We start from the raw sequence: 11,390 nt of genomic DNA, 5'->3' as shown, positions 1-11,390 counted from the left end.
ATAACAAGCGTAGATGCAGTGATGTGCAACTTACTTGAATACATTATTGCCGCTATGAGTTGCTTTTTTAATAAGTGGTGGGATTACTTTACAGGCTACTTAAAAGATTTATAAAATGATCAAATTAATCTGAACATCAGTTGGTGGGAGGAAGATGCTCTGTCGTCTGGATCAAACTGAACTCATAACAAAAGATAAAGCAACAAAAAGGCTGAAAGAAGCTTCCAACATGCTCAACTGTGCATCAATCCTCATGATCCCGAGACTCAAACATCTCAACTTACAAATATTCAGTCATCTGGACTGATGACAAACCATCTCTTTCTCCTCATGGAGTTAAAAAAACTTGTTTAAGGAAAGAAACCATATACCTTGAGTATGCTGTGCTATATGGACGTCATTAACAAACCGCTGCGGCTTCAGGATTTTATCTCCCCGAGTGAATTCAAAACTCTTGACAGACCGTTCTTAAATCGGTCGTCAAACTTTCTGTGTGGTTTTACTTTGAGTTTTTATTTCTGCTTGCTCTTTTATATTGTGGCGGACTCTATTTTTAAAGAAAGGGGAAAAAACACTCAATGGGACTTCTTGTCATAAAACAGCAGTTAAATAAAATACGTAAAGATATGTTGAGTGAGCAGAACACTGAGAGACAGCAGCTCTGCAACTCCACAACAAATTCAGATAATTTTTGCTCTTTGGGAAGCAATGCAAAACTCAGTCCAGTGATGGCCTGTAAGGCCTTTCTGAAAGGATTTAACTATATATTAAGCAGTAGTCGTGATGTTCTATAATAATTGAGTGGCTTGTTTTAGATTCTGAATGAAAGTTTTATATTTATAAGCATTATCCAGTTTTTACTTAACCCACATCCTGAGCACTACAACCTCCCAGAAATCCACGAATTCAAGTCTTCAAAGGAAAATCATGGAGAGCGTTCGCTCAATAGATGATTCTCTTCAAACGAGTTTGTTTGTGTGCAGCATCCCAGTAGATCCTGCCATCAGATCAATAATAAATCACACGTCATTGCTTTAAACCGCGGACCCCCCACCTCGCGCCCGTACCCTGATGAAAGCTGCAGCGGCAGCCATGACAGGTGAACGCTTCCTGGACCCGAAACATGTCAGAGAGTCTCTGCTGCTCAATAATGCAGAAACCCATCTGCCGGGTCTGAGCTGCTGTTTACACACACAAACACACACACACTGATATTAGCACTTCTGTCAATTAGAATAGAAGAACAACACGTTAAAGGGCTGCTTCCTTTCTGCCAGCAGCCGTACGTGTCTCACATGCCGTGCTGAAAGTTTCTTGTCACATATTTTCCTTTCAGTGGCAGAACCAGCGGAGAAGCTCTGCAGCGTTTACGAGCCCAGAATCCAATCAATCGGCCGATGTGCCAGTTAGACAACTATTGATTTGGAGACAGGAGAGTGATTGAGACGACCACAAAGAGAGCTAAATGGCCTCAAGGAGACATGAAACAATCATAAATGGTCCCAGAAAAATAAAAAAAAATGACCAGGAAGAGATGCAAGATGACAAGAAAAAGATAGAAGTGATTTCCTGACAACAGAAAAAAGAGATAATTACTCTGAGAGGAAGTCAACTTAAAAAATACAAAATTATCTAACAGCAAAAATCGCAAATAGGAGAAATATTCCCCAAAATAAAATGACAAAGACAGAAGACAATGACCAGAAAATGACATACAAAAACAAAACAACTAAAGATGTGCAACATATTTCTAAAAACAACAGGATCTGCAAAACGACGGGTGCAAAGGGGATATTGAACAAACCAAAGAGATGTAAAACATTCAGAAAAACATAAAACAAGAAGAGCTTAATGGACAAAAATAACAAGTGATTGCAGCACGGTAGAAGAAGATGATAAGCAAGTGAAAAAGTCCTCAAAGAAACACAGAGAAAGAGAAAAAGACACAACGCTGTAGCAGAGGTGAATAAATAACCTCTGAATAACTGACTGAGGGACAGACGGTGATCATGCTTCAGTGCTTGTCATGTATTTCTAATGTAACATACCAAATTAAGGCTTTACCCACTGCAGGTCATTTTAACTGCTGTTAATCTGTGAAAACATGCTGTTTAAATGAGATCATTTAAACAGGCGCTGCGTTGAGCCCATATGAGGACCTGCAGCGGGGCTGGTACAGTGGAGGTGGCGAGGCGGTTCAGTCTGAGTGTGAGAGAGAGGGCAGCAGCTTGTGCCCCTGAGAGAAATGACAAATCATTAGCTCTGGTCCAGGGGTAAATGGGAGCCACACTCTTCCAAGGCCCACATTTCCATTTCAATTTTCTGCTCAACAGAGTTGATGTATGTGGCGAATCACATGGCAAGACCGGTCCCCACCCCGGCCGCTCCAGCCTCCTCTTATTCACTGGTTAGAGTGCGTCTGTGACCTTGTGTGTGTGTGTGTGTGTGTGTGTGTGTGTGTGTGTGTGTGTGTGTGTGTGTGTGTGTGTGTGTGTGTGTGTGTGTGTGTGTGTGTGTGTGTGTAGTCTCAGCTCCACATTGTTAATAATTTGGGTTGAGTTGGCAAAAAAGCGGACATGTAAACATGAGATCTGCTCTCTGAAACGCCGTGGCTGGCAGAGTTCAGCAGGAAGCTGCCGCTCGTACTGACAGCGGAGATAATGAGGAGAGAAAGTCTCCAAACCACTTAATGAAATAGTAAAATGTCAAATAATATGGTTTGAAGGTTGCTGCCTGCTTCGCTGAGAACTAGAGATGGAAATAATAGGCCGCAGTGGGAGCAGAGACTGGAGCAAATTAAAAACCTGAGGTCCCCGCATGCAGACCTGATCAGACCACTGAGATAGTTTATTAATTTGCTTATCATCATTGGGTTTGACTAAAAAAATAATCATGTTGGCCAATTTAATGGCACCACATCAACATACCACGACAGCATTTTGAATAAATTGGAGGTAGTTCAAGAGTTCTCTGGACAGGTTCATAACAGGAAAGCATCACTAAAGATCTCACACACACACCTGCCAGGCAAGGTATCCAACGTCCAGTATGACACATGGACAGGGTGAGATGGGAGCAAATCACCGGACTTTGACTCTGAAAGATCTCTCTCAACCAATGACCCTGAGATTTAAAACAAATTAAAGAATGTCATTTCGTTCAGTAGTGTGATTTTAGAGATGACAAAAATTAGACACTGACCCAGAATCAGAATCAGGACATAAAATGAATGAATTCCTGGCAGGAATAAGCACAACATTTATCAGATCTGGAGGTTTATATAAAGTGCTGTTTTAAAAAAATGATCCAAGAAAGTTCGTTCTGTAAAAATGATTTTTTTTTTTTTAGTCGAATCTCCATTTCTCCGTATGTGGATCAGCGAGTTCGTACCAACTTAAGATTAATGGTGGTGCTGGACAGTTTTACCCGCTGAGCGCTGGTAAGAAGAACCTCGGGGTAAATTAATAACTCCAGGTAATTGCTAAAGCAACTCTTTATTCCCCTGCTCGTCCTGATACATTGTAATTTACTCTGAGGTTAATCTAAGTGTCGGTGTGTGTGAGAGGAGTGCAGATAGGCTAAGTATGGAAAAGAAAGTGTCAAGAGGAGACGCTGATTGAGCTTATCTGTGGGCTCAGGCCTTCCTTTGTCAGGACAGCTCCTTTCTGATGAAGACTCTTTGAACTTGACAGAATAATTAAAATGAAGACGGGGGGGGAAAAAAAAAAAGCTGACATTTGCAATTTGACCTTTTTGACTTACGTTGCAAAAAAAAAAAAAAAAAAAATTGGCACCGTCTTGCATTAGAATATCGTCCTGTGTGTGTGTGATAAACTGCATTTAAGCATGTCTTTAAGAGTGCATATGCATCACAGTACATAATGGTTCCTTGCGCATACAGGAAGTGTGTATTTATGAGTGTGTGGGAGAGAATAAAAGAACGGGTTTATGGGCTATTACCCAGCCATCTCTTCATTAAGGAGCTGTTTTCCAGTAAGCGGGCTCTATTTGAATAGCTAAATTGTCCAAGCAGTGTGCAAACGAGGACTAATAGCCCAGTGCCCTTGTCACTGCCAAAGTCAAAGTGAGGATCCTCAGGCCTGAGTGTGTGTCTGCCGGTGTTTGACAGCATGGTCAGCGGCAATATTTCTACGAATTTATGGAGTTTTGCTTTGTATTTCTTCTCTCCTCTGCAGTGGAGTTTTGCGTGCAAAGGGTCCTTATTCAGGGTGGCTTCATTATCTCTTTTGGAAACCATGATTAGAGCAGGAAGTGTGTGTCTTTACTTTGAATAGGGTTTGCATGACTTGAGGCCTACCTGAGGAATATATAACTATTGGATGATCTATGAAATCAGAACAGCATTCACAAATCAGAGATGCTGAAAAAAATACCCAAAGGAAAATAAAAACGTCCCATTTCGATCTGAAGTGAACGTTTTCTATAGCGTAAACTAAAATGCATTATGGGAGAGACACAGGCACAAAATCATAACATTTTACTGACAAAGAAAAGGGCAAAAATCGTACAGGGAATGCGCTGCTAACCTTGCACATTGATTTCAAAGCAGTGTGTGTGCACATGTGTGTATTTGCTGATTAACAATTCCACCATGACAGTAACAGGATTACATTATGTTATAACATTAAATTAGTCATTTTTATTCAGGTTAGACACCAAAGTCTGTGGCTGTAAGATTTTATTTTGGAAAACCTCTGTGGAATCATTGCATGTTTTTTACAAAACACTTTCTCATACGGAGAAATCTGATCCGTCCATCCACCCCATCCTCCTCTCCTCTACTTTATGAGACTCTTTCCTTTCTGCTACTGTTCTTGTAATTGACTTGGACATTCATATTGAGCACCAGGACTGTAATGTTCAGCCGTTTGTCTTTTATTTTCTGTATAATAAGTCTCTACTCTTCCACCTTCGTTTCCATTCCTGCTGCACAACAAAGACACTGTTACAGAAATGATGTACCTTATTATGTTAAACCTTACAGCAAACGCTGCACATGGTAATTACAGAGTGTTGATAAAGCGGGACAGAAATGCGAAGGGTTCAGATTGTGCAGACTTTCTCAAATGCCTCGCAAATGTCGGCAGTAATTACCATAATAACCTCCACAGATTAATATGTACACTGGTTCCTGCAGCTGTTTGTACGGCAGGAAGAGGGACTCATTAAAAGGCAACGCAGGAGACCACAGAGGTCGTGTCCATAGATTACACAGCGACTCTCTCTCTTACACTTAAATATACGTATGAAGGCGGCCTGGTGTGTGGCAGATGAGTGTGTCACGCTGTCACGCTGTCCTTCAGTGTGTGCGTGTGTGTGTGTGTGTCTGAAGGAATGTGCTCTGTAATTTGACGTTGACATCCACACACACACACACACACACAGGCTCCCTGAGTCATTTCCTCAAGGTTAGCAGTGGAACAGCAGAGCGGAGTGGTGTTTTATAGTGAAATGAGGCCTGCAGGCTGCTGGGAGATGTGGAACAACCTTGTATGGGAGATGTAACCTCAGGAAAGTTTCTGCACGCCCACAGAGACGCCTGATTCATAATCTGTGTGTGATCGCTCGCTAATTAACAGTGGTTTCTGCACTATTTTGACGTTGTGAGTGTAATGTAGACGTCCAAGGGAGGAAAAATTGTAGTTTTATGCAAATACAACTATTTTCTTACAGTCGTGTATTAATTAATGTACATTTTGCATTTAAAATGTTGATTAGTGTGAATTTAAATAGCACGTCGTGGAAGTGCTTCACAGTAATTAGTGGTGGAGAAACACTGAATTATCCTGGATTTCACAGCTCTTTTCACACTGCATAGTAATAACAACACTGCAATCATTCAGTCAACTGCAGACTGGTAGAGTATAGTGTACACCAAGATTTTTTTTTATGTAACAGCATAAAGTTACAATGATTTAAAAAAAAAAAATTAGCTCTACTGTGATTTTATTAAAGTTAATTCAAACTTTACTGCTATTTTATTACAGTAATGCAATACTTGTGACTTCATTATATTGTGAAGTAATAACTTTACCATTTTTTCTGTGTTTTTATAATAGTGCGAGGTCTGATTTGATTTAATAACACCTTAGTCAGTCACACATTACTGTGCAGTGTTTCGGGACAGAAAGGCAGATTTCACTGTGACTTATTTAAACTAGTATGAAACCCATGGTGAGTTTTGTGGCTCATTTGGATTTTCATTGTGGTGAAGTAACATTTGATGTGGTTGTTTGTAAAGTGTGCTGTATATGTGAAGTCTTTGGTGATTTAATTTCAAATTTTTTGCAATTTATAATGTTTTATTTAGTTTTTTTCTTACCGATCATGTGAGGTACTTCCTTGAGATTTGTTACAGCTCTAATAGAGTTGCTTCATTCAGATTTTCTAAAGTGAATACATTCCAGTATATAGACTTTATTTTTAATAGCACACTTTACTGTTGTTTCTTTTTTACTGCACATTAAACACTACAGTGTTGGATACTGTATTATTAGACCGACTGTCAAAATAGGTTACAGTAACTGTACAGGAACAGTGAATTCATGCTTTACACTGGATGCATTCTGTAAAGTCACTTCATCTTTAAAGCTCCTCAGTGAGTTTCTTCCACCTCACACTGCAACGGCGCTGCAGGGAGGGAATTTTCAGTCCTGGGATGTTGGAAAATCTGAGTAAAAAACACACATGCTTTGAACAAAGGAATCTAGGACCGTGTAAACAATTTCACAAGAAAGGAAGCAAAGGAAAATATTTCAGAAACATCTCAGGAGTTCTCGATGAGTCACCCTGGGTTCATCGGAATGAAGGAAAACTAAAAAACACAAATGAGAATTAGACACATGATAGTCTCAGACGTCTGTGCTCACTGCAGTGGGGAGAGGAGGGATGCAACAAAGGTGTGAATAATTTAATCATTTTCTAGTGATCACTTCCTGCAGTGGAAAATATAATATTGGGGAATGAAGCTTACTGACCCATTTACAGAGTTCCTCTGTTTTCAGCCTCCCTTTAAATTCAAGCCCATGATAAATGAATGTGCTCTGTGGATTTTCACCCTGATGCACGCTGACTTCTGCTGGTGTTTGCCTTTACCTTCAATTATTTCCCCTTAGAAAATGTAGAAGCAGCACAGTGGAACCACAACAATTAAAAACAGCTCATTTATACAAGCTCTGACAGTGGAAAGTACATATTTATGGCCATGGGTTCTTCCATTTTGTAGAAGCTTGAGGCATTTAATCACTTTTATTTTTACTTGTAATGGAGAAAATTCTACCAGAAGGGAGCTGCAGGATGGATTTAAACGCAACACACCTTTCTACAAGCTCCAAGGAAGGAAACTCCTCTTTTAACACAACATATCGCTGAGACTGTTATCGATGTTCATATGACTATTATACAAATTTAAGTGTTGAAAGCAACCTCATGATTTTTTCTAATTTGCAAAAATCATATCAAAAGAATAATCTCCCTGAGTAACATTCACAACACACACTGGTTTTCAGTGGGGAAAGCGAGACGTGGAAGTGATTAGAAACTGTATTATGCTTCCACCTAGTGGTTAAAACCTGCCATGTTGCTCTCTGTGCACAGTTCGCATCTTCTCAGTGTGTGTGGGTTTTCTCTAGTACAAAAACATGCAGTTTGTTTTAACTGGTGTATCTAAATTGCTCCCAGATCTAAATTGGAATCAGCGTTGCTGTCTGTCTGAATGAGTTCATGTAGAATATAGACGGATATGACAAAAGCACAGCGCTTTATTTTAAACTCCATGGAATGCTTAATAGTATATCAAAAACCATAGAAAAAACATTCATGTCACACATAAATACTCCTAGAATTGTGAATTAAACAATGACAGGTGTTGATTGTTGCTGACTGTATTTGAATCGTGTTCTGGCATTGATTCGGGGTAACTCTGATAAATCTCACTCGACAGTGAGACACTTCATCACTGAAGATATTTATTGTGTTGGAGTTGAATGTGATGGGTGTCTACTGACCTGTAAGTAGGGACAATACAGGATGGGTTATACCAGTTGGCTTACTGTGAGACAATTAGTGCAGAAGTGGTAAGAATGAGGATTTTTGCAGGCAGTAGTTTTGGTTCATTGTTCCAAATACTGAACATTAATAATACGATTATCATTCAAAAAGGAAAACTGTATGAATGTGAGGACAGGGCACTGAGTTACGTTTATTCTAGTGTAGAGCATGTGTGTGCAGGGCACAAGGTATTCGGTTTATTCAGACCAGGATGCAGGAGCTGCAGTTCCTCCCTGCTGACACTGGGCAGGAGGCAGAATACACCCCCCGCCCCCCCGTCTGGTTCAGTCCATCACAGGTTTCACATAAATCATCGATGCACAGTCACAATGTACAGTACACTTTTACAGAGTTTTACAGAGTTACATCTTAAACAAATCAGTGCGGCCATATGTGGCAGACAGAGACATCAGGTGTGTGTTACAGCTCATTGTGAAGCAGAGTTTTGGCTTTCTTCATGTTTTCAGCCACTGTTGAGAGAGAAGAAAAACCGAACAGAAACATAATCAGATCATCAGTAACCCTCCACTTGCTGTTGGTATGTATTTATCTCACAAACATTGGTTTAACATGAAAGTGGAACCCAAAAGTGAAAAGGGGGGAACCTTCAATACTGTATTTAGACTATTTACCGGTAGTAGAAAATAACTTTAAACTGTTTAGCCTTTTAATTTCTTAATTCATTCTTTTTTTTTTATTTATTTTTTTTAAATCAAGTCAATTCTCTCCCGTCTAGTCGTTCACTTTGTATTGAAATTGCTTTCCAGTTTGAGCTGTTTTTCCATTTTGCAATGCAGAAATTGGCGGCTGGTTTACAAAATCCTTCAAACGTTCACTTACATAACTCCATGTCGTCCGGAGTATAGGTGTACAGATTTCCACTGTGTTTTCCTGTGATTTCAGTCCGAACTGTTAAAGTTGGATCTGTGAGCAGTACCAAACGCAAAGATCGTGGTTACTATTATAACACCAATTCACAGTCATTAAAAACAACTCATGCTGAAAAAGACTCAACAAACAGTGAGATGTGCCAAACAAGACAGCAGGATCAGCTTTTCCAAACACTTCCAACGTGCTCAGTTACTCTTAATTGCTAGTTTTTCAACACATGATAGAAAGGATGGAGGAAAAAGCAGATATTTACCGATAAAGAGGATTCTGGGAACATAGTGCCCATCAGGAGCCAGATTTGGATCCCCAGTTTCTTCCTGCATCACATAAATGAACAAAATCAAATAATATGAAATGCAAAATAAGGAAAGATGGAAATATAGAAAAATTTGAAAGATTCTGATTATTACAATAACAGTGTTACTTACCACCACATTGAGCATGACAAAACTCTCTTTGGCCATTTTCTGAATGGCTTTATCAGCAACAAAGGCCTTCTTCAGTGCTGGGGAAGCAAACAGTCATGTTTATCTTGTCACAAAAATGCATTGTAGATATTCAAAGAAAGTCTAAGACAGAAGATCACAGGCACATTAGAAAAACAAAACATAAAGAATATCCTAATGAGCAGTTATTCTTAAGTGTTAAAAGTAAAAAAAAGCAGATTTCACTCTGTGCATGTGTTTCTTTTGAAGTTAGAAGAACTGATCATGCACGCCTCCGATGAGTTTTGCCTTCAGGCTCCAGCTGAGGTGACTGAATGCAAGCGTTGTCTTTATTCCATTACCTGCTTTGCAGGTATTGTGGAATGCTCCCCGTGAGGCCAAGCCCACGTCTGAACAATGCAGGGAGTGTAAGCCTATCCCCACTACATTTATTTATTCATTTTAACAAAGTTACTGAAGTACCTTGGCTGTGCGGGCAGCCGTCCAGATGATGAATGACCATCAGGGGTTTATGGCTGTGTGGGACAAAACGAAGAGAAACAACTCAACACATTCCTCAGCACAACGAGCACACTGCTGGGTGTGAATGGAATCTCGGAATAATCTCAGCGGATTCATCATCTGTATGCACAATCGTAAAGGGTTAATCATTGAGAGTTGTTACTGTAGTCCACTGTGATGGGTGGATATCATAATAAAGCTATAACACTACAAACTGCCCCTTTAAGCACTGCTACCAAGATGTAGAGCCTCACGTCTTCTTCAGTGCATCCAGGCCTGCATTATAATCCTTCAGCCATCTGATATTCTGTCCCCATCCTGCAGGAATGGTTAAAAAGAACTTCTGTTGAATGAATGTTATTACATTTGTCACAGATGACTCATTGACCGGAGCTGCGGAGGACGACCCACCTCTTGAAAACTGAGACCTGTTTCTGACAGTTTTCTCCTCGTTTGCTCCAACAGAGGAACAGCTGGAGATGAACAGAGCGAGCAGAACCCAGGGAAGCATCGCTGCCTGTCTTTTCAGAGACCTTCAGCATCAGGAGAAATTTCAGTTACATATACGCATTTCAAATTACTTTCTGATCCAAGACACAACATGTTCATGGTATATTATAAAGGCATCTGTGAAGTTGTAGAATTACATGGCAAACTCTCCAGATGGAAAGTTGCAATCATGTCTTTTTCTTGAACTTTCCAAAAAAAAAAAAAAAACCCATCATAGTCTTTTGTTCAAATGTAACATTGTACATCATAGTAACACACTTTTTTTTATGCATGAAAGTAGTTGCAATTAGTGCTCCAAGTTCAAAATACCACTGAGAAGTCCAGGTCAGAAAGTTAAAGTTAAAGACATTTTCTCAAAATTTCACAAATGTTTTGTCACAGTCAACAATTTCAAGATACTATAACCACATTTGAAGGATTTTTAAACATTTTGTTTTAGCCAGAACTTGCTCTTATTTCAGGTGTTCTTCTATTTCAAAGTATGGTTTAATGCCTTACCTTGCCATGGCGTCCACGCGGAGCAACAAGCAATCTGCACTCTGGAGCTTTTAAGCTTTCTCTTTTGTTCGATGCCCTTTGGATTCTGAACCCGCCAAGCAGGTAACATGTACACGCACGCGTGCATACACACAATGTGAAGTAAGGTGAGAAGTATGTTGTGCTTAAGCTTGATGGTTAACTGTTATGATCAGATTTGTAAAGAATTTAGAATGCAGGTGAAAAACTGTACAAAAATCAAACAAAAAATATAAAATAAAACAAAAATGTGAAAATAGGAAAAAGTAATATAAAAGTTTAAAGTTCAGTTCAGCCTCTCATAGTTTGATGTGTTTGCTTGTTCTGATGAATCAAACCCTGGCTGTTAAGCATTTCTTCCTCCTTTTCTTTAAACAAAGAATCTGCATGCATAAATACTGGAAAAAAAATTAGATAAGAAAAACTAAGTATAAGCACCGCGAGGTGTGCTGATCT

General features: G+C 39.5%; 1 protein-coding gene across 1 annotated transcript; it reads right to left on the bottom strand.

Moving 5' to 3' along the window:
- Positions 1 to 5,946: 5,946 nt before the first annotated feature.
- On the bottom strand, positions 5,947 to 11,006 carry agr1 (anterior gradient 1). Its single transcript, XM_030112668.1, has 8 exons — positions 10,917 to 11,006; positions 10,320 to 10,441; positions 10,163 to 10,226; positions 9,870 to 9,922; positions 9,390 to 9,466; positions 9,215 to 9,278; positions 8,911 to 8,994; positions 5,947 to 8,540 (listed from the first exon to the last, which is right to left on the bottom strand). The coding sequence occupies exons 1-8, from the start codon at positions 10,922 to 10,924 to the stop codon at positions 8,491 to 8,493; spliced, it is 522 nt and encodes a 173-aa protein (XP_029968528.1). The 5' UTR covers positions 10,925 to 11,006; the 3' UTR covers positions 5,947 to 8,490.
- Between the last annotated feature and the right edge of the window lie 384 nt (positions 11,007 to 11,390).

The sequence above is a fragment of the Salarias fasciatus genome, chromosome 16 (genome assembly GCF_902148845.1).
Source record: "Salarias fasciatus chromosome 16, fSalaFa1.1, whole genome shotgun sequence".
In the NCBI taxonomy this organism is placed as follows: Eukaryota; Metazoa; Chordata; class Actinopteri; order Blenniiformes; family Blenniidae; genus Salarias; species Salarias fasciatus.
This window is presented reverse-complemented; position numbering and strand designations above follow the sequence as displayed.